The 24674-nt window shown below is 44.0% G+C and overlaps 1 protein-coding gene across 8 annotated transcripts in view; it reads left to right on the forward strand.

Annotated features, from left to right (window-relative positions):
* Nucleotides 1–24674, forward strand: part of FAM120B (family with sequence similarity 120 member B) — a 748069-nt gene that overhangs the window by 566920 nt on the left and 156475 nt on the right. For 7 of the 8 annotated variants that reach the window (XM_068231923.1, XM_068231924.1, XM_068231929.1 and 4 more), the window contains one exon: nt 15237–15251. The exons of the other annotated variant lie outside the window; for it this stretch is intronic. In XM_068231923.1, coding sequence (XP_068088024.1) covers nt 15237–15251 — 15 coding nt within the window. The remainder of the gene's footprint in view (nt 1–15236; nt 15252–24674) is intronic. 8 annotated transcript variants of the gene reach the window in all.

Genomic DNA, 24674 nt, shown 5'->3' on the forward strand with positions numbered 1-24674 from the left:
CTATAAGACTGGAAAATTAAATCCACCAGAAAAACCACATTAAAATAAATAGAAAGAAAAGTGCGCTCCTCTCCACAGACCTCAAATGTTAAAATTATTATTAACCTGGTGCGCTCTAAGTGGTAGAGATGTGTGTCCCCTTTCAGTAATTTTATATGCAACTAAGCGCTCAACAGGTCTACAGTATACACATAATTCTTCTTTTACTCTCAAATAGGCACAGTATGATACCCCCCAAACCAAAAAAATCCGATCCCCCTCACAGCAATAGTGCACAATGCATATACTCTTCACAATGTGTAAACATAGGCGAAAATCCAAGTGCTCAGGCCCAATACGATAGCCTGAGTAAATGTCCTTGTACTTCTCACGCCTGTATTCCCAGCCCTTGTCACACAATCCAGACTTGCAATATTGTCATCAATTAATGGAATCCTTAATGCAAAATGATCATGCTCACCAGATGAAAATGCCAATCACTACATTTGGCATTTAGCGTATGTGGCCCAGCCTGCAAAAGCCTTCTCGTGTCTTCAATGGACTCACCGCGGTACATGTAAAAAGACAAGAGGAACCTCTATGGTGTAGTACGTTGGTTCATATACACTTCACCTCGTGTCTGCCACACAAACCTCCACCAGTGTGAACCACACCTACAATCCGTTTACAGACACGCTGGCCTCTTACCAGATCATATGGCTGACCAATTAAGACCAGCATAAGCGCCTGCAGCGGTGTCACAATTCCTTCTCAGGCACGTCCCTCCAGTCTCTCAGCACCTTTGAACTCAGACAGACACTCCAATAGCGTAACACCGTTTATTCCAATAAAAAATTGTTTAAAATTGCACTTACAATCTCCATTAAAACTATGCGCATGTAAAATATCCTCGAGGTTCCAGCGTCTCCCTCCGTGGATAGGCTCCACATTGCTGAAAAAAGTAAGGCAGCCAGACTCTGTGCCCTCCACCCCCCTCCGCTCACACTCACACAGACAAGTGTGTGCGGTGGTGTGAGCATGAGTGGGTTGTGGGCGTGCATGCGCAGGCTGCAGATGTGCACGTGTTGGGGGGGTTCGAGTCTAAGGCCTAGCACCCACTTTTCATCGGGCGGGCCTTTGTACTAGTAAAAAATAAAATTGCATATACTATAGAACACTTTGCGTATGATATAAGCCGTGAGAAAAGGATTACTATGAAATGGGGCCCTAGGCAAGATAACACTGTTTGTCCTCCACATATGGTCATCTGGCTTATTTAGTAAGATTTGGTGGGGGCTTGCATACACCAGGCTCCTAGACTCTCTACAGGCCCTAGGCAGCTGCCTAGGTGTGCCTTGTGGATAATCCAGTTCTGTATGCCATACAGCACATGCTGCCACTGTGCACCTCAAATTTAAACAGCACTCATACTACAAGTTCTGACATCATGTCCCCACAGAGCAATTTAAGGTATCATATCCTTCACATTGGAGAATATCAGAATATCACATCAGAATATCAAGACAGTTTTCATTTCAGAATACTTTTTTTCAATAACATTATGGGATATGTAAATATGTTACCGCCAGTTAGAATAGGACTGGAGTGGGTATATCATGACAGTGAAGGTCTGACAATAGTGAGATGGTACAAAAGTTTAGCGACTTCTAACCCATTCTGGAGATGAGCTCAATAGTGAGACAAGTTAAGAGAAGTAGAATGGAGAGAGGAAGGGTAGTAGAGGGTCTCTCTGGTTCATCTGAAGAACTAGACAGAATTAGGAGTTTGAATGAAAGAAAAAGTAGGCGTAAATCATGCTTTGAGGAGGAAAAGTTTAGTAGGTTACGTAATCATAAATTTTACCCAAGAAATACAACATCCGATCTTGGCAGCTGGAGTATGTCATCAGAATTTCTTTCTAAGAGGAGCCAAAGTAGCCTAAGTGCATCTGAAATTGTGTCAAGAAGCACAGCACTAGACTTGACATCAAGATATTCTTGGAGGAGTCCAAGTTTTGAGGTTGATGACCTCTTGAGCTCCAGAAGAAAGTATAGTGACAGATTGGGAAGGACAAATACCTCGGGATGGAAGCAGCCTACAAAGCACAGGAGCATGGTGGAGGAATGGATTAGGCAGCTGGAAAACTGAAGTGACCACTAGGAGAGAACTGATCTGTGCTGTAGAAGAAAATATCTGCTTCAAACCTGGAGACACTGATTGCTCGTTGATTCACTCTTTCTGCACTTCTTCCAAGTATTGAATGGACCTCAGCCAATGTGTATAGTTGGGCAACATATTTTTAGCTTTAGCTTTATCTGCCATTTTTGGCAAGGGAATTACTGCATGATCTCCCTGGGTAAAATACGGACACAGGTATTGCAACTGTATATAGTGCTCTGTATTGAACATGGCTCTTTGGGGACATATAAATATATATAGATTTTTATATATTGATGCAACCTTGGTTTGCATGGCTACTGAAAGGGAACCTTAACTGAGAGGGATATGAATGTTTCCTTTTAAACAATACCAGTTGCTTGTCAGCCCTGCTGATCTTTGTTGGCAGTAGTGGCTGAATCACACACCTGAAACAAGCATGCAGCTAATCCAGTCTTACTTCAGTCAGAGCACCTGATCTGCATGCTTGTTGATAGGCTGTGGCTAAAAGTATTATGCTGAGTACACACGTTGCGTTCCCGCATCAAATGCGCCGCTCGATTCCCGACGATTCGATTATTTCCGAGCATTTCCGAGTGCATTTCGATGATTTTTAGGTCGAATGCCATGTAAAGTATGGCAAATCGACCTAACGATCCATCGAATCGCGAATCGGACATGTCGGAAATAAACGAATCGACGGGAATCGAGCGACGCATGGACGGGAATCGAGTGCGGGTACGCACCGTGTGTTCCCAGCATTAGAGACACAGGATCAGCAGGAGACTCAGGCAACTGGTATTATTTTAAAAGGAAAAATCCATATCCTTCTCAGTTTAGGTTTCCTTTAAATGTGTAGGTACTGAAAGTACATTGTTTTTAAACTTTAACTTATATGTGCAGGGCAAGTAAACTTCTTTGCGTGCAAATTCTTTGTACAGTCTGGTTCTGTTGTATTGATGCTAAGCATGTGACTTTGTATAAACATCAGATAATGTATGGTTCCCCAAAGCAAATAACAATAACAATAATATTTATATAGCGCTTTTCTCCCTGGGGACTCAAAGCGCTGTGACCCTGCATTATGCAGTCTCAAAGGCTAGGGAAAAGAGGTGAGTTTTTAGCCTTTTTTTAAAGCTGTCCAGAGAAGGAGCCTCTCGTACTGATTGTGGAAGTGAGTTCCATAGAGTAGGGGCTGCATAGGAAAAGGCCCGAGCACCAAATGTTAAGTGTATCCTGGGAATAACCAGCTTCATCTTGTTGGCAGAGCGGAGGGTGCGTGGAGGGGCATAAAGTTCCAATAGATCCGCTATGTATTTGGGTCCCATGTGGTGTAGAGCCTTGAATGTCAGCAGGCAGATCTTAAAATTGATTCTCCATTTTACTGGCAACCAGTGAAGAGTTTGCAGTACTGGGGTGATGTGTGAGCTGCAGGGGGCATTGGCTAGGAGTCTGGCTGCAGCATTCTGTACTAGCTGTAAGGGGCGCAGAACCTTATCTGTAGATCCGATTAACAGGGCGTTGCAGTAGTCTAGGCGGGAGGATACAAATGCGTGAACCAGGGCAGGTAGGTCTTCAGCTGGGATAAGGTGTTTGATTTTCGCTATATTTCTTAGATGGAAGAAGGAAGACTTGACGACAGCTGATACCTGCTGTCTGAGTTTTAGATTTCCATCCAGGATCACCCCAAGGTTTCACACAGAGTCTTTATACTGTACAGTATCTCCCCCAATTGCTAGTTTGAGGTGGTGAGCGTTTTGAACTTTATCCATCATGTGTGGACCACCTACCACCAACACCTCTGTTTTGTCAGAGTTCAGCCTCAGCCAGCTGGTGTTCATCCAATTTTGTAAATCCACTAGACACGCATTTATGGATGCTGATGGGTCTTGGGTGCCAGGCTTGAAGGACAGATACAGTTGTGTGTCATCTGCATAACAATGGTATCCTAAACCATAGTTCTGGATTATTTTGCCCAGTGGGAGCATGTAGACTGCAAAGAGTAATGGTGATAGTACAGAACCCTGTGGAACTCCATAGGCAAGTGGCACTGGATTAGAGTAGTGTGTGCCCAGACATACTTGCTGTGTCCTGCCAGATAGGAAGGTCTGAAACCAGCTAAGAACAGTACCCCTTAGGCCACAGTAATTCTTCAGTCGCTGGATTAGTATTTCATGATCCACAGTATCAAATGCTGCTGACAAGTCAAGAAGAATCAGAATTGAGCAATCACCCTTGTCCCTTGCAGTAAGTAGATCATTCATTACTCGGACTAATGCTGTTTCAGTGCTGTGCCTTTTCCTGAATCCTGACTGAAAAGTATCAAAGATGTTGTTATCTGTAAGCCTGGCTTCTAGCTGGTTGGCGACTGCTTTCTCGATAACTTTTGATAGGAATGGTAAGTTCGCCACAGGTCTGTAGTTGGTTACAGAATCAGGATCTAGTGATGGTTTCTTCAGGAGGGGTTTTATGATTGCTTTCTTTAGTTCTTCTGGGAAAAGTCCACTTTGCAAGGAGCACTGAGTGATTTTGTGAAGTGCTGGCCTGAACAGCGCTGGGCACTGCATTAAGGATCCAGTTGGGCCAGGATCCAGGTCGCAGGTAGTGGGGTGGAGACTTTGAATGAGAATTCCAAAATCTTCTACACTCAGAGTGTCAAAGACTTGCCATGGTGGTACGGTAGTAGGCATATGCAACGTCCAGTGGTCAATTGATGTTGTTGGTGTAATGCTGGCACGGATGGTAGACACCTTGTTTGTGAAGAAGGCAGAGAATTCCTCACACCTTTCCCTGGAGTATGTGGTTGGGGCTTTTAGGCAGGAAGGATTGCAGAGTGATTCCACTGTGTGGAAGAGTTGAGCAGCTCTGTTGTTGGCTGTAGATATTTTGTGCGAGATAAAGTCTGATTTTTTCTTGGTTATTGCTTGTTGGTATTGTCTGAGGTGTTGAACTAGGCTAGATTTGTGCTCCCCAGTCCCTGATTTACGCCACTGTCTTTCTAGTCTGCGCCCTTTCTTTTTTAGATCCATGATGGTTTTGTCAAACCAATTGGTTGTGTATGTATATAGAAGAAGCAGACCATGGTTGCTGAAGTCATGAAAAGTTTCCCCTCCTCCCCATTCCATCACCAGCTCTTGTATTTTTTTTTTTTAACAAGTCACAGATGCAGTCCTACTTTTATCATAATAGAACTTATTTCTTATCTATATATTTTTTTACATTGTTTATATTAAACTCCAAATTGTATATCGACTACTAAATAAAATGTATGTTTTATGTACTTATGAGATGTAATTGCAGTGGAAAAATAGGAATAGTGTGATATGCAAAAAAAAAAAAAAAAATTTGTGGGCTTTGCAGTCTTTGGCATCAATAATTTGCATTGAAATGAAACAAATCTGATTGGCTGTGGCTTTACTCCCTTTTCTGGTACAGTTGGTCATTGGGTGACTGAGGTTCAAATTCAGATTGATTTTCAAGGGAAGTATTTAATTGCTGACATTCTTGCACCGTTAATGGCACATTAACGGTGCAAGAATGTCAGCAATTAAATATTTTCCTTGAAAATCAATAGGTGAATTTTTTGTAGGCTCCACCCACATTTCTGAATATTAATCCCAGTCACCCAGTAACCAATAGAGATGGCCCGAACTGTTCAGCGAATGGTTCCCGGCGAACTTCCGTGGTTCGCGTTCGCGGAGAGCCGCAAACTTGTGCGGAAGTTCGATTCGCCCCCATAGTGCATCATTAGGGTCAACTTTGACCCTCTACATCACAGTCAGCAGGCACGTTGTAGCCAATCAGGCTACACTCCCTCCTGAAGCCCCCCCCTTATAAAAGGCAGGTAGCGTCAGCCTTTTCACTCACTCGTGTAGCTGCAGTATTTAGAGAAGGGAGAGCTGCTGCAGAGAGAGCTATAGGGAAAGTTTAGTTAGGCTCTTGTAGGCTTGTTAGCTTGCTCCTTGCTGATTCTTATTGCTAAAAAAAGCACCCCTCAACAGCTCTTTTGAGAGCTAATGTTGTTCTTGTGATCTTTTTGTGTGTGTGTGTGTGTGTGTGTGTGTGTGTGTCCCACTTGCATTATATACAGCCCTGTCAGTCAGCTGGCCTTTGGCACCTTAATTCCTACCGTGCCACTGCCAGTCCCAGCACATTCAGTGACTAACGAGCAAAGAGGGATCCGCAGACCAGACCAGGTTGAAGTAAAAAGGCTGATAAGTTTATTCGAAAAAATCCACAGACAAAGCAATAAAATCACAGGATCAACAATTAGTTGATCCTGTGATTTTATTGCATTGTCTCTGGATTTTTTCGAATAAACTTATCAGCCTTTTTACTTCAACCTGGTCTGGTCTGCGGATCCCTCTTTGCTCGTTTGTCTTGCTATGGCCTGGCTTGCCTGATCCTGCACCGACTGGTATGATGGTTGGGGGTAGAGTGTTATGAACGTTCCTTGTTACATTCAGTGACTACCTGTGTGTCTGACAGGCAGCTGCACATTTGTAATCCCAATCTCTGTACCTGTTCACTGTTCAGTGCACCTACCTACCTATACCTACATGAGCGCACGCATTGTTAATACCACCAGTCATTGCACCTGTCATTGCAGTCTGTGTGTGTGTGTGACAGGCAGCTGCACATTTGTAATCCAAATCACTGCACCTGTTCACTGTTCAGTGCACCTACCTACCTATACCTACGTGAGTGCATGCATTGTTAATACCACCAGTCATTGCACCTGTCATTGCAGTCCGTGTGTGTGTGTGTGTGTGTGTGTGTGTGTGTGTGTGTGTGTGTGTGTGTGTGTGTCAGGCAGCTGCATATTTGTAATCCCAATCACTGCACCAGTTCAGTGCACCTACCTACCTATACCTACATGAGTGCACGCATTGTTAATACCACCAGTCATTGCACCTGTTCAGGGTACCTGTGTGTGTGTGTGACAGGCAGCTGCACATTTGTAATACCAGTCACTGCAACCTGTTCACTGCACCTGTGCAACCGCACATTGTTGTACCAGCAGTCACTGCATACCTGTTCACTGCACCTGTGTAACCGTACATTGTATTAGTTAAGTCAGTGCATACCTTTGCACTTCATCCCCCCCAATATGGACAAAACAAAAGGCAGAGCCAGAGGCAGGCCACCTGGCAGGTCTGTTCGAGGTCGCGCTTTCGTGATTTCGTGAGGCCCTCAACCAAAGTACAGTGTTCAGAAGAAGGCACATGCCATCAACCCCCAATATTGTCAGGATGTAGTTGACTATTTAACACAGAACACCTCATCTTTCTCAGCTTCCGCACGGAAGCGTGACATATCTTACTCCTCATGCTCTGATTCTGGCACCCCACTTAACACTCCGTTGGCCGCCACCACAAAAGTGACATCACCCCAGGGCTCAATGGTGTGGACATTTTTGTGTGTGTTTGCCTCAGATGAGAGCAATGCCATCTGTACTCTCTGCCACCGAAAATTGAGCCTAGGAAAGACCAAGACCCGCGTAGGGACAACTGCCTTACAAAGGCACATGATTACAAAGCACAAACTGCACTGGGATGACCACCTGAGGAAAAGCAGCACACAAAAGCAGAGCAATTACTACAGCAGATTGAAAAAGCTGCAAGCAAAAATGAGGTCATAGTTATGGGTGACTTCAACCTTCCAGACATTCACTGGAGTATTGAGGCTACCCATTTTGGTAAAAGCAGCAGATTTCTGGCATCACTACAGGACAATTACTTGACTCAAATGGTAACGGAACCAACTAGGGGGAATGCGTTACTGGATTTGATCATTTCTAATAGACCAGATAATGTATCAAATGTGCAGGTTCAAGAACATTTGGGAAATAGTGATCACAACATAATAACGTTTGATCTGGTGACTGATAGGCCGCGGGGAAGCGGGACCACTAAAACTATGAATTTTAGAAAAGCAAAGTTCAATCAACTCAGGCAGGCACTAAGTTTGGTGAACTGGGATAATGTACTACAAGGGGAGGACACTGAAGGGAAATGGCAAGCTTTTAAACTTATTCTCAATCAATATTGTAGTATGTTATCCTATATGGAAACAAAATGTCTAGGAATAAAAAAAGGCCTCTATGGATGAATAGAAAGGTTAGAGATAAAATGAAGGGGAAAAAGAATGCCTATAAGGTCCTAAAACAGGAGGGGACCGAGGCTGCATAAAGCAATTATAAGGAGTGCAATAAAAGTTGTAAAAAAGAAATTAGGCTGGCAAAGATTGTAGCTGAAAATAAAATCGCTAGGGATATCAAATCTAACCCAAAGAAGTTTTACAAGTACATCAGCTCTAAAAAAGAAAGGTTGACTGTATTGGACTCCTAAAGGATGAGGGTGGGAACTCAATGGTGGACGACCAAGGTAAGGCAGAGTTATTAAATGCTTTCTTTGCTTCTGTCTTCACAAGGGAAACATCACTGTTGCAAATTACAGATGCAGTAGTCTCAATCTTCCAACTGTAATATTAAATACTTAACGCAGGAAGAAGTGAAGGAAGAATAAATAAATTAAAAATAGACAAGGCACCTGGCCTGGATGGCATGTATCCCCGGGTCCTAAGGGAATTAAGTTCAGTTATAGATAAACCCCTTTATCTTATCTTTTGTGACTCTCTTTCAACTGGCAGAGTCCCAGTGGATTGGCGTACAGCCCACGTTTTCCCATTATTTAAGAAGGGCAAAAAATCTGATCCAGGAAATTATAGTCCTGTAAGCTTAACATCAGTTGTGCACAAACTATTTGAGTGGTAACTAAGAGATACTATACATGACTTCATAGTAGAAAATAATCTTATTTCTCAGCATCAACATGGTTTTACTAAAGACAGGTCCTGTTTGACTAACATGCTCGGCTTTTATGAGGTAGTGAACGCTATACTTGGACTTTGCAAAGGCCTTCGACACTGTTTCCCACAAAAGTCTAGTGCAAAAGTTGGGGATGCAAGGACTGGGGAAGAGTCTGTGTGCATGGATAGGGAACTGGCTAATGGACAGAAAACAAAGAGTTGTGGTCAATGGATCATACTCAAAATGGGTGACTGTTAGCAGTGGGGTCCCACAGGGTTCTGTACTGGGTCCAGTGCTCTTCAATTTATTTATTTATTAATGACCTAGTAGATGCAGTAGTAAGCAATGTTGTTATTTTTGCAGATGATACAAAATTGTGCAGAATCATCAACTCTCAGGAAGATAGTGACATATTGCAACAGGATCTGGATAGGATGGCTATATGGGCACATAAATGGCAGATGAAATTCAATGTTGAAAAATGTTAAGTCATGCATTTTGGTTGTACCAATGGTCTAGCACCATACAAAATAAATGGGAAACAGTTGGGGACATCAAACTTTGAGAAGGACTTGAGGAGTACTCATCGACAACAAGTTAAACAATCGTACTCCATGCCAAGCCGCTGCAGCTAAATCTAACAACATTTTGGGATGCATTAAAAGGGAAATAAAAACTCAAGATGCTAGCATAATATTGCCCCTGTTTAACTCTCTAGTAAGGCCACATCTGCAATATGGAATTCAGTGGGCACCACATTACAGGAAAGATATTGCAGTTTTAGAGCAGGTGCAGAGACGAGCAACAAAATTGATATGTGGGATGGAAGGTCTCACTTACCAAGAAAGGTTAGATAAACTGGGTTTATTTAGTCTAGAGAAAAGATGCCTTAGAGGGGATCTAATTAACATGTATAAATACATCAGAGGGCAATATAAAAGCTTGGCGGATGAACTTTTTGTCCCTAGGCCTTCTCAAAGGACTAGAGGACATGATCTGTGCATGGGGGAAAAATCTTTTAGCCATTTATTTAGGAAAGGGTTCTTTACAGTAAGAGTGATTAAGATGTGGAATGCATTGCCACAGGAAGTAGTTATGGCAAACTCTATACCTGCATTTAAAGAGGCTTAGATGCTTTCCTTGCGTCGAAAGACATCCATGGCTACAATTACTAGGTAATGCCCAATGATGTTGATCCAGGGATTTTATCTGATTGCCATCTGGAGTCGGGAAGGATTTTTTTCCCTTTTGGGGCTAATTGGACCATGCCTTACAAGGGATTTCGCCTTCCTCTGGATCAACAGGGATATGTGAGGGAGCAGGCTGGTATTGTACTTTGTTCTGTGGTTGAACTCGATGGACGTATGTCTTTTTTCAACCCAAATGTCACGATGGGTGTCAGCACTCAGAGAGTATCTGATTATTGGCGATCTGCAGTATCACCAAAAATGCAGATATATACCCGATTATCGATGATCTGCAGTATCACCGATAATCCGATATATTGCTAACCTCTGAACACCAGCAAAAACACAATAAGACAGTAATATATCAGATGGTGTGGAAATGTCCACCACACGGTAATTCCTCAGAGGTGTGGTTACCTCTGAATGGGAACCCCGTGCGTGAGATCCTCCGACCAGACTGAGTGAGGAATCTCGACCCCCAGCAGTAATCGTCTGCTTGGGGCAGGCGTCTCGGAGAGGCAAGCCTCAGAGTTGACCCTCCAGTGGGAGACGTTTCACTGAAGAGAGAACGATCAGACATGCAAGGGTTCGGCAACAGAGATAGCAGCGACAGTACAGGAGCGGAAGGCAGAAGAGAAATCGTTGAACAGGCAGGAGTCGGCAACAAGGATCAGATAGGCAAAAGTACACAATCAGCAAGAGATAGAATAGTCAGGGATAGCCAGAGTCAAAACACAGATCAATATACAATAATAATCCTACGCTAAGGTGTGAAATCCTTAGTATCAACACCAGAGCACTGCACTAAGGTCTGAGCGCTAACACAGAAGTGTTTACACGACAGCAGACAAAGAAGAACTGACATCCAGCTCTTTTTATGCTGAGTGTAACTCAGCCAGCCCGCCCAGGAGCTAAGCCAATCCGGAGACCTCCTAAGGTCAGCTGACTGGAGAGTCAGCTGACCTTCCTTCGTAGGAGGTAAGAGTCCTGTCGCCTCGCGCGCGTGCGCATGAGCCTCTGGCCCTGAATGTCAGAGAGGCCAGGCTCCAGGTCAGCGTGCGCTCCGAAGTCCGCCGGGTGAATAGCGGGATCCGCCGCCATATTGCCAACGGCGGCAGTGTCTCCTCTGCTCTGTGCCGGCGGCTCCGCATGAGTGGCGGAACCCGCCGAGTGAGACACGGAGAGCGCCATTTGTGAAGCGGAGACCGCCGGCATGCTGCCCTGTGCGGCGGCGGCTCCGCTGTGCCTCACACCAAATAAATAACTATGTAACTATGTAGCCACACACTGCAGTGGAAGATACCAGGCCACATTTTTTTCTCAAAAAAGGCGATACCTGAACTGTACCATGATGTTGAAAGGCAAGTGGTGACATCTCTGGCACACAGCGTTGGGTCAAGGGTTCATCTGACCACGGATGCCTGGTCAGCAAAGCACGCTCAGGCCTGCCTGAAGACTAAGTCGGTCCCCACACAGCACCTCTGCCCGCAGGCCGCTTGACTGCCTTCTCCGCCACCACCAACAGGGTCCACCAGGACTCCAGGCTGATATGAGTGTCTCGGGGGGTGGCACAACAAAGATAATAAGGTCGTTGCTTCATTGTGGACAGACCAAATTCGATCAGCTGGACAATCACTGTTGTTCTGTCATTGAGTTACCTCAGCCTGGCGACCATATGGGCTTGAAAACGCTATAGCCTGCACTCTCGCCATGGTGCGCACCAGTCCAGCACGGCCATCACAACACAAACTGCTGTTTGCGGTGCGTTACACAGTGAGTTTGGTGTGTCAGTGTGAAGCAGTACTCTAATTACACTCCCTGATCGATCTATACACATGCAAGATGTTTTAAAGCACTTTAGGCCTCCAATTTAGCATGCAATATGATCTCTGTCCTTAAAACGCTGCTTTTCGTCAAATCCAGATTTTTCCCTGGGACTTTTGGCATCTATCCCACTCATCCATGCAAAAACTCAAATGTTAGACCCCTTGAAACATATTTTCCATCACTTTTGTGGCCAGCATAAATGTTTCTAGTTTTCAAAGTTCGCCTCCCCATTGAAGTCTATTACGGTTCGCAAAAGTTTGTAAGTTCGCGAATATTTGCGGTTCGGGAACCTAAAATCGGAGGTTCGGGCCATCTCTAGTGACCAACTGTGCAAAGCCCTACCATTAACAGTGTAAGAATGGCTGCAGTTTACATTTTCCCAGTGAAATTTGTATTTAACTCGGCCCACTGATGACCCGGCGTTGCCTGGGTATGTACAATGAGATGCGAAAGTTTGAGCAACCCTGTTAATCGTCAGGATTTTCCTGTATAAATGGTTGGTTGTTACGATAAAAAAATGTAAGTTATATATATCATATAGGAGACACACACAGTGATATTTGAGAAGTGAAATGAAGTTTATTGGATTTACAGAAAGTGTGCAATAATTGTTTAAACAAAATTAGGCAGGTGCATACATTTGGCCACCACAAAAAAGAAATGAAATCAGTATGTTAGTAGATCCTCCTTTTGCAGAAATTACAGCCTCTAAACGCTTCTTGTAGGTTCCAATGAGAGTCTGGATTCTGGTTGAAGGTATTTTGGTCCATTCCTCTTTACAAAACATCTCTAGTTCATTCAGGTTTGATGGCTTTTGAGCATGGACAGCTCTCTTTAACTCACACCACACATTTTCAACTATGTTCAGGTCTGGGGCTGAGATGGCCATTCCAGAAAGTTGTATTTGTTCCTCTGCATGAATGCCTTAGTGGATTTTGAGCAGTGTTTAGGGTTGTTATCTTGTTGAAAGGTCCAGCCCCGCGCAGCTTCAGCTTTGTCACTGATTCCTGGACATTGGTCTCCAGAATCTGCTGATACTGAGTGGAATCCATGCGTCCCTCAACTTTGACAAGATTCCCAGTCCTTGCACTGGCCACACAGCCCCACAGTATGATGGAACCACCACCATATTTTATTGTAGGTAGCATGTGTTTTTCTTGAAATGCAGTGTTATTTTTCCTCCATACATAACGCCCCTTGTTATGCCGAAATAACTCTATTTTAGTTCCCTTAGTTGCAGCAGCTTTATCCAAAGTGAACCTGGCTTGTCGAAATGTATTTTAGCATATCTCAAGCGGCTCTGTTTGTGCTGTAGGTGGATAAAAGGCTTCCTCTGAATCACTCTCGCATACAGCATCTCCTTGTGTAAAGTGCGCAGAATGGTTGAACGATGCACAGTGACTCCATCTGCAGCAAGATGATTTTGTAGGTCTTTAGTGCTGGTCTGTGGGTTGACTCTGACTGTTCTCACCATTCGTCACTTCTGTCTATCCGACATTTTTCTTGGTCTGCCACTTCGGGCCTTAACTTGAACTGAGCCTGTGGTCTTCCATTTCCTCAGTATGTTTCTAACTTTGGAAACAGACAGCTGAAATCTCTGAGACAGCTGTCTGTATCCTTCCCCTAAACCATGATGGAGAACAATCTTTGTCTTCAGGTCATCTGAGAGTTGTTTAGAGACCCCCATGTTGCTACTCTTCAGAGAAAATTAAGAGGAGGGAAACTTCCAATTGACCCCCTTAAATACTCTATCTCATAATTAGATTTACCTGTGTATGTAGGTCAGGGGTCACTGAGCTTACCAAGCCAATTTGAGTTCTAATGATTAGTTCTAAAGGTTTTGAAATCAATAAAATGACAACAGTGCCCAAATTTATGCATCTGCCTAATTTTTTTATTTAAACAATTTTTGCGAACTTCAATTATTGCGCACTTTCTGTAAATCCAATAAACTTCATTTCACTCAGGTCAATAGTAGTGCCTTTAGGAACAAAAAGCAGCACTCAGATACAGCTGGAGTCAAACAAGAAATGCAATATCGTGCAGCTTGAGCTATCTGTAGAGTCTAATAACTATATATTGCATTTCTTGTTTGACTCCAGCTGTATCTGAGTGCTGCTTTTTGTTCTTGAAGGCACTACTATTGACCTGAGGATAAAATCAAATTTACTTTTAATTCTATACCTCCATTTGTATTCTTCCCGTAATGGGACACCTATAAGGTAGGACCACACTTTTTTTTTATCTACTTATTGTTGTTTCCACCATATAGTGTAATTTACACTACTACTTTCTACCGGGCGCCTCCTAACCTTCCCAAAAACTTACTGGGCCACATGTTTCTCCCAGCTGCTACTCTTGGTTTCTGATCTCATTATGCTGACCTGTCCTGAGGCTGGGAACAAACTTGTATGTTTGTGTGTTTTCTGCACAGCAAAACTGAGAACTAATGTTAATCAACTGGCTAGCAATAACTTTAACATTTGGTTGACGTTATTGCTGCTAAAGGAGGTTCAACCATCTATTAAATCAAAGGGTTCACATACCTTTTCCACCTGCACTGTGAATGTTTACATGGTGTGTTCAATAAAAACATGGAAACATTTAATTATTTGTGTGGTATTAGTTTAAGCAGACTGTGAGTGTCTTCTGTTGTGACTTAGATGACGATCAGATCACATTTTATGAACAATTTGTGCAGAAATCCATATATTTCCAAAGGGTTTACGTACTTTTTATTGCTACTGTAATGGTAAGCAAATTCCTTTTACAGTATAATCCAACTATCATCAGAAAGCAATGGCACCATTTTAGCAGATAGCTCCCTTGTACTGTCTCCACTAATGTCACATAGAAGAGCACCCAACCTGTGTGTAAAATTCGTACATGCAGATATGGGAGCACATTCTGTACGATCTGGTGCCTGGTTTCCCTGGTTACCATCGAGCCCCTGCAGGAAGTATATGGCTCTTGGTTTAGAGTGGGATGGTTTTGCCATGCCATGTACTCGTGTCAGTTCCCCGATCAGGTCTGCCGGGGGAGTGGCCAATGGGTGACAGCAATGAGGTGCCACCCAGAGAGACATGACGAATAGGTGTGGGTGTACTTGTGCGGACCAGCAGGGAAGAGCTGGACATCCTACATTAGCCAACCTATAGTAAGTCTCTGTTAGATGTTTTTTTATGATCAGGCAATTAAATACTGCATTGCCATTGGTTATAGGCCATGTCAGAGTATATATAAATCATATTTTTCATTTGCATTCTGTGCTGCAGCAAGCTTGACTACCGGTAAGTAGTGCAACACTCCAACAGTTGCTGTGTAATGTATAATATTGCTATGAAAGAATATAATTGAGCATGAAGATGGTGCCAGTCTTGACCTGTTTTGCTACCAACCTGAACTTCTGACCCAAGGCATGATGGATACATGATTTCATGTTGTTTGCACCAAAATCTGGCCCCACCATCTGACTTGCAACTGAAATTGAGACTCATCAGACCAGGCATTGTTTTCCAATCTTGTATTTTTTATTAAGCCTGTGCAAATTGCAACCTCAGTTTCCTGTTCTTAGCTGATAGGAATGGCAACTAGGTGGTCTTCTGCTGCTTTAGCCCATTGTCTGATTGACATGTTGTGTGTTAACTATGGTTATTTGAGCAAATGTTGGTTTCAATCTTCTCCAACTAGTCTACTCCTTCAGCCCTGACTTCTAGTTTCAAATGGTTTTTATTGAAATCGTCAACACATAAAAAACATCAACAACAATTATAAAATCCATGCAAGGGGCAAAGAGCAATAAAATTATTCTGTAAAATTGCACAGTTATTACAAGAAAACACTTTGTTAAAGCTTTAGGTGCAGCTATGTATGGGTCACACTTCTGCCTGTAGGCCAACAATGCCACCCATCAATAATGTCAAGGATTTCAGTGTAGCGGGAAAGAGGAAAAACAGAGGAATGCAAAGCATTAAAAAAATATTTCAAACAGGTTAATCACAGTGGCTCTAGTACCCCAAACTGCAATACCAAGGCAGTGAATATGGGGCTTAAGCAATAGGGATAACAATGGAAACCCTATAAAGAAAGCAACGCATGTGCCAAGCCCAAATTATCCTGCCAGGAGATCCATTGGTCCCACATTTTGTGGAAATTGGAGAGTGTATCTCTAGTCTTGGAATAAGTATAGCAACCTGAAGAAAAAAAGTAATTTTAAAGCGGACCTGAACTCATAAGTCCTCTCTGCTCTAAAAGATACACAACAGCATAATAATGTTTAAACAAAAAACATTTCTTTGTTACAGATGATACAAATCTTAAAATAAATCTGCACTGTTTCTACTTCCTGATTCATGGAAGCAGACATACTGTTAACATCCAGTGCTTTCAAATGGGCTTATTTGCCATCTCTGCCATAGGCAGTCATGTGACACAGGGAGGGATCAGATTACAACTTGTAATTATACACAAATAAGGGTGAATTAACACAGGCTAAACTTTCTAAATACACACAGGGTGCATTTCTCTCCATTTTTTTTGTCCTGTGCAAGAGTTCAGATCCTGATGAGGTTGTGGTGGGTCTCCTGAGGGATCTCCTCCCAGACCTGGACTAAAGCATCTACCAACTTCTGGACAGTCTGTGATGCAATGCAGCATTGGTGGATGGAGCGAGACATAATGTCCCAGATGTGCTCATTTGGATTCGGGTCTGGTGAATGGGCGGGACAGGCCATAGCATCCAGTGCCCACATCTTGCAGGAACTGCTGACACATTACAGCCACATGAGGTCTAGCATTGTCTTGCATTAGGAGCAGTGGCATACCTACCATAGGGCTGCAGGTGCTCACAGCACTGGCTGTAGCCATGGATAGGTGCTGTGGTGCTCAGTCACTCTGTTCTTACACCTGGGACCTTTTCTCATAGTTTGGACAACATTCAGGAAAATAGCAGCAGGCAGTGCAGGGAACTGTACTACTCCCTGCACTAGATGTAGCACCCATACCCCTTCCTGTCCTGTGGGCAATGTGTCTCCTCGCTCTCTACACACAGCCTGCAGTGAGTGAATGTGCAGAGCAGCAGCAGAGTGAGTAGAGAGAATGATTGCTGTGCTGCAACTGGAACATTAACAGGGAGAGGTGCTCCAGAAGTTGCCTGTCATATCGCCTATATGCTGACGATACCCAGATCTACATTTCAGCACCTGACTTGGACACCTTAACAGCTCGTGTCCTGGACTGTCTCAATGCAATCACCTCTTTCATGTCCTCCCGTTTTCTGAAACTAAATATGGACAAGACTGAAATAGTAGTCTTCCCACCTCACAACTCAATGGCCCTAGCAGACATCACTATTTCTGTTGATGGCACCTCCATAACACCTGTCCCCCAGGCTCGCTGTCAAGGTGTAATTTTGGACTGAAGTTTCACATTCAAACCACACATTGACAAACTATCCTCCTCTTGTCGCCTTTCACCTAAAAAACATCTCCCGCATCTGCCCTTTTTTAACACAGGACACTACCAAACTTCTGGTGCACGCCCTGATTATTTCCCGACTAGACTATTGCAACTCTCTGCTCTGCGGCCTCCCTACCAACTGTTTAGCCTTGCTACAGTCTATCATGAACTCTGCTGCACCTCATCCACCTCTCCTCCTGCTTCTCCAACCCAATTCTCCTCTGCCAGTCCCTTCACTGGCTGCCAGTTACACAAAGGATACAATTTAAAATTCTTACTCTCGCCTACAAAGCTCTCCACAATATAGCTCCTTCCTATCTAAACCAACTTATTTCCAGATACCATCCTACTCGCAATCTCCACTCTGCTTACGATATCCTTCTGTCTTCTTCCCTTATCACCTCTTCCTACTTCCGCTTGCAAGACTTCTCTCTATCCTCTCCCCTCCTCTGGAACACTCTCCCTCAACACATCCGCCACTCACCCACACTTACTATTTTTAGGTGCAATCTGAAAACTCACCTCTTCAGGCAAGCATACTCTCCTACCTAGGACCCTGCCCACTAACCACCATTTCTACCACTGCACACAAAGCTTCCCTTTACCTACTGTCCTATACCTTAAATGTCTAGACTGTAAGACCTTTTGGCCAGGGCTCTCTTCCCCTTTTGTCTCACAATGCTGTGTGATGGGTTTACATATCCCCACCTTTTCTAAAAACATGTAGTTAATTTGTTCACAGTATTAGCTGTTATACCCTCTTGTGTTGTATTATATAATCTGTATTGTTATACCTTGTATGCTACTGTACAGCGGAAGATGCTGGCACTATATAAATCAAAAATAATAATAATAAATTAGTAGCCATGTGCACTGGCTGCTGTAATACCAGAGTGGATACCCTGGACTATTGATTTTTTATCCTGATCAGAGTAATTAATCAATAATACAGGTCAGTTTGCTGTTACTGACCTACTGACAGCTGACTTCTGTAGGGAGCAGAGAAGCGAGCTCCAGGCAATTTAGATTAGCTTGATTGCAGGTAATCTTATCTCTTTTTCCCAGCACCCTCTCCCACCCTGTTGTCTTCTCTCATAACCGTTTCCTCTTTTCAGATTTCAGTGGCTTCTTTTAAAAGCATGTCCCTGCCAAACTGCAGTCCTTCCTGCCATTTCTACTCTCCCACCAGGCTCTCTGTCTTGTGCCTCTACCCCCCTCTTTCCTATGACCCCTTTTCTGACTGTCCTCAGAAAAGTTCACAATCTAATCGTACCATAATCAAAGTCTAATGTTTGTACCATATTATTATTGTGTATTTATACAGCACTGACATCTTCTGTAGCACTATATAGAATACAGAATTTCATAACGGTTAGCTCCTTCCACATCCTGATGACTTCTTTCCCCCCAAAAAAAATGTTTGGGGGAGGGGGGGGGGGGTGGTAAGGTGTCTGTAAATAATCAGCACCGGGTGTCAAATTCCCTAGGTATGCCACTGATTACGAGACACCCAGGCCAACTGCACCAGCATATGGTCTCACAAGAGGTTTGAGGATCTCATTTCGGTACCGAATGGCAGTCCGGCTACCTCTGGTGAGCACATGAAGGGCTGTGCGGCCCCCCAAAGAAATGCCACCCCACACCATTACTGACCTACTGCCAAACCGGTAATGTTGTAGGATGTTGCAGGCAGTAGAATGTTTTCCATGGCATCTCCAAACTCTGTAACGTCTGTCACATGTATTTAGTGTGAACCTCCTTTCATCTGTGAAGAGCACAGGGCGCCAGTGGCAAATTTACCAATCTTGGTGTTCTCTGTTGGGCTGTGAGCACAACCCCCATCTGTGGATGTCGGGCCCCTTATACCACCCTCATGGAGTCTGTTTCTGACCATTTGAGCAGACACATGCACATTTTTGGCCAGCTGGGGGCCATTTTGCAGGGCTCTGGCAGTGCTCCTCCTGTTCCTCCTTGCATAAATGCAGAGGGTAGTGGTCCTGCTGCTGGGTTGTTGCCCTTTGTTGCCCTCCTTCAGCCTCCTCCGCATCTTCTGATGTACTGGCCTGTCTTCTGGTAGTGCCTCCATGCTCTGGGCACTACTCTGACAGACACAGCAAACCTTGCCACAGCTCGCATTGATGTGCCATCCTGAGCCAGTTGTGTGGGTTGTAGACTCCACCTCATGCTTCCACTAGAGTGAAAGAACTGCCAGCATTCAAAAGTGACCAAAACATCAGCCAGAATGCATAAGAACTGAGAAGTGGTCTGTGTTCACCATCTGCAGAACCACTCCTTTATTGGGGATGTTTTGCTAATTGCCTATAATTTCCACCAGTTGTCTATTCCATTTGCACAACCGCATGTGAAATTGATTGTCAATCAGTGTTGCTTCCTAAGTGGGTAGTTTGATTTCACAGAAGTGTGATTGACATCGCTGTAAAATGTGTCCAGAAAGTCAAAAGCAAACCCAGCATTAAAATCTCAGCTTTTGTTTGATCTTCTACTTTTAGGCTCCTTGCCAGATCTTTTAGAAGTGCAACACACTACGACTTATCTTGTTTTGAATTTGTGTATTCAAAAACTCCTTCAAATTTCTGTACTTCAGATACTGTCCCTCTTGCTTAAGGGCCTTAAAATAATAAACATTACTCTTAAACATGTAGAAAAGGTTATCATTAATACATAGTAGTCTTTTTTTATCTCAATGTTTTGTTTTTGTAAGATGTGTACATTGTACAATAGACACAGAAACAGAACATTTATATGGCGCTTTTCTCCTGGCGGACTCAACGCTCCAGAGCTGCAAGATCTCCTACTGAATAGGTGCTGGTTTACTGAACAGGCAGAGCAGAGAACCCTGGTCTCCTGCGTCAGACATTGAGCCCTTAACCTTTACACTATCCAGCCACTAGCTCATTATGAATCTGTACACACACTTGATCTCATAATTCTGGTGACATTGCTGGACCAAGCCTGTACAGGCTGTCACTCAGCCAAGTTGATCCGCCTGGTGGATCGCTGGCTGGGCTGCGGTTGGGTGTCAGGGGCTGCTGTAGACATGCCGGATTATCGGCAGAGGCGGTTGTGCTTGTCTGGCCTTCCTCATAATCCTCTGCATCTAATACATTTAGAGCTAGATCCTGAACAGGTATGCAGATCAGATGTTTCTGACTGAAATCTGACTGGATTAGTTGCGTGCTTGTTCCAGGTGTTTGATTTGGACAATTAGCTTTGTTTAAAAGAAAATAAATATGACATTCTCCATATCCCTCTCATTTCAGGTGTGCTTTAACAAATTCATGACAGCCTGAAGTTGAAAAACAAAAAAAAAATCACTGTATGTGTATGCATGCAAATGCAATCTTAAAACTAACCATTTAGTTTAGCATCAGTTAAGCCCGGTACACACTTTTAATTATGATTGGCGAATCACTGACACATTTTACCACCTCCATTTTAGTATGAGGGTCAACAGAAATTGAATTCTATGAGCACATTGTGCAGGTAAACCCTTATACTACATGAGGGTGGTAAAATTGGTCAGTGATCTTTCAAACATAATTGAAAGTGTGTGCTGGGCTTATAGCCTGGTATGCAAATCCAATTTTAGTTGTAAAACCATTGGCCAATTTTACCGCGTCCATGTAGTTTGAGAGCTTACCTGCATAATCCGTTCATAGTATTCAAAATCTGTTGGCCCTCATACTGCATGGAGGAAGTAAAATTGGCCAATTATTGGCCAATCAGAATTTGATGTGTACAACTTAATTCACCTTTTTCATGACATCACACCACCAAATTATTGTTGACTGTGCCTTTCTTTGATGAAAACAAGTCTACAGTGTCTGTATGTTTAACTGCAGATGGTAGGTCTGCTGGAAGTACTTGCTGGGCTTACTATTTGCTAATGAAAGTTTCATGTCTGTGGGTAAATTTAACAAACATAATGTAGAATTTTGGGGATCTTCATTTTTCTTTATGTAGGCAAGGGATTTAATTGATAAAACATTTAATATTTTGATTTTTGAGAATATCATAAACACTGCATAAATACTGCAGATATTTTTTTTCTCCTAAGTCTGTTTGATGAGGTGATATGCATGGTAAATTACTAAGCCATTAGTTCAGCATATATATCACTCAAATCAGCAACAAACCCATGTTCGTGATGATTGAAGATTTTAGTTGTTTTCACAGCATCCCTGTGATTTATTAGCATATACAGAACACTTCCCTTCATGTCTTTTATGACTAGCTCTTTGTGAATTTTCTTGTTGACCTACTCTTTGTTTAAACACAGGCCTTTTCCTTTTCTTTACTCTCGAATGTCATTAGAATTGTAATGCCTTAATCCACTCAACATACAGTGCAAATTTTGTAAAAAAAAATAAATAAAAAATATATATATATATATATATATATATATATATATATATATATAGACACACTTTAAGTATAGTTATACTTTAAGTTAGGCATATCAGATATGCTGTTATCAGTGAACTTCTCTGTAGAGATGGACCGAACGGTTCGCCGGCGAACGGGAACCAGCAAACTTCCGTGGTTTGCGATCACGGAGAACTGTGAACCGCAGTAATTAGAGAAGGGAGAGCTGCTGCAGAGAGAGCTATAGGGAAAGCTTAGTTAGGCTCTTGTAGGCTTGTTAGCTTGCTCCTTCCTGATATTTATTGCTAAAAAAGCACCCCTCAACAGCTCTTTTGAGAGCTAATCTTGTTCTTGTGATCTATTTTTTTCTGTGTGGCCCACTTGCATTATATACAGCCCTGTCAGTCAGTCTCAGCTGGCCTTTGGCCCCTTGGTGGTAATTCCTACTGTGCCACTGCCAGGCCCAGTACATTCAGTGACTACCTGTGTGTGTGACAGGCAGCTGCACATTTGTAATCCCAATCACTGCACCTGTTCACTGTTCAGTACACCTACCTACCTACCTACCTACGTGAGTGCACACATTGTTAATACCACAAGTCATTGCACCTGTTCACGGTACCTGTGTGTGAGACAACTGCACATTTGTAATACCAATCACTGCACCTGTTCACGGTACTTGTGTTTGACAGCTGCAAATTTGTAATACCAATCACTGCAGTGCATACCTGTAACCTGTTCAGTGCACCTACGTGAACGCAAGCAGCGTAATATACCACCAGGCACTGCACCTGTTTACGGTACCTGTGTGTGACAGCTGCAAATTTGTAATACCAATCCCTGCATACCTGTTCACTGCACCTGTGTGACCGCACGCTGTTTAGTATACCAGTCCGTGCATACCTGTTAACTGCACCTGTGTGACAGCTGCACATTGTATTGTAATACCAGTCACTGCATACCTCTCACTGCACCTGTGTTACTGCACATTGTATTAGTCAAGTCACTTAACCCCCCCCCCCCCCCCCCGATATGGACAAAACAGGCAGAGGCAGACCCAGAGGCAGGCAGGTCTGTTCAAGATCATGCTAACGTGATTTTGTGCGGCCCTAGACCAAAGTACAGTGCTCAGAAGAAGGCACGTCCCATCAACTCCCAAGATTGTCAGGACGTGGTTGACTATTCAACACAGAACACCTCATCTTCCGCAGCCACCAGCGCTACTCCAAGTACCACATCCGCTACGTTTGATACTTCGCAGGAGTTATTTGGTGGGGAAATCACTGATTCACAGCCATTATTGTTACAACAAGATGAAGGCGCTAAGCAAGTTACACCACCTCATATGTCTGAGTTAGGCGACACTATGGACGTAACGTGTGAGGAGGAGGATGATGAAGTACCTGCTGTTGGTGCAGTTTTGGAGGTGTTTGATGCAAGTGAAGTTGGGGAGGATGATTATGATGATACGGATTCCACGTGGGTTCCCAATAGAGGAGATGAACAGGGGGACAGTTCAGAGGGGGAGTCAGAGAGGAGTAGGAGGAGATGAGTTCCTGTAAGAAGCAGGGGGAGCTCGTCGTCAGAAACAGCTGGTGGCAGTGTCCGGCGCCATGTATCGCCACCTATGGAAAGCCAGCCAGCATGCCCTTCAACATCAGCTGCTGACGCCACCATAGTGCCCACACTCCAGGGTGGCTTAGCGGTGTGGACATTTTTTGGTGTATACGCCAAAGATCAGAGCAATGCCATTTGTACTCTCTGCCACCAAAAATTGAGCCGTGAAAAGGCCAACACCCACGTAGGGACAACTGCCTTATGAAGGCACATGCAGAAAAGGCACAAACTGCAATGGGAAGACCACCTGAGCAAAAGCAGCACACAAAAGCAAAGCCACCCTCCTTCTTCTCTTCCTCCTTCAGGTACATCATCTTCAGCCGCTTTCTCCCTTGCACCTTCACAATCACAGCCAACCTCCTCCACTCCGCCTCTCACCTTGAGCGGTTCCTGCTCCTCTGCCCACAGCAACAGCCATGTGTCCGTGAGGGAAATCTTTGAGCGGATGAAGCCAATGTCTGCCAGTCACCCCCTTGCCCGGCGTCTGACAGCTGGCTTAGCGGAACTGTTATCCCGCCAGCTGTTACCATACCAGGTGGTGGACTTTGAGGCCTTCCGAAAATTTGTAGCCATTGGTACACCGCAGTGGAAGATACCAGGCCGCAATTATTTCTCAAAAAAGGCGATACCCAGTGGTGTCATCTCTGGCACACAGCATTGGGTCAAGGGTCCATCTGACCACGGATGCCTGGTCTGCCAAGCACGGTCAGGGCAGATACATTACTTACACAGCCCATTGGGTCAACCTGGTGACCGATGGCAAGCAGGGAGTATGGCTGTGCAGCGGACCTAGTTGTGACACCTCCACGGCTTGCAGGCAGGCCTGCTGCCACCTCCTCTCCTTCTCCTCCTACTCCTCCTGCTACATCCTCTTCGCTGTCGTCATCCTCCTCCTCCCCCTTGGCTAAGTGGCAGCGCAACTCTACTGGTGCTGCGATCTTCTCTCCAGCTACACAGCCCCAGCTCCCCAGGGCCTATGCTGCATGCCAGGTACGACGGTGTCACGCTATTTTAGAAATGCCTTGCCTCAAACAGGTGGATCAGTGGCTGACCCAGCACCAACTGGAGATCGGCAGCGTGGTGTGTGACAATGGCAGCAATCTCATTTTCGGCTGTGAATTTGGGAAAGTTGAAACATGTACCCTGCATGGCACATGTACTCAATCTCGTAATACAGAGATTTGTGTGTAAGTACCCAGGTTTACAGGACATCCTGAAGCAGGCCAGGAAGTTGTGTGGGCATTTCAGACGGT

The sequence above is a fragment of the Hyperolius riggenbachi genome, chromosome 4 (genome assembly GCF_040937935.1).
Source record: "Hyperolius riggenbachi isolate aHypRig1 chromosome 4, aHypRig1.pri, whole genome shotgun sequence".
NCBI lineage: Eukaryota > Metazoa > Chordata > Amphibia > Anura > Hyperoliidae > Hyperolius > Hyperolius riggenbachi.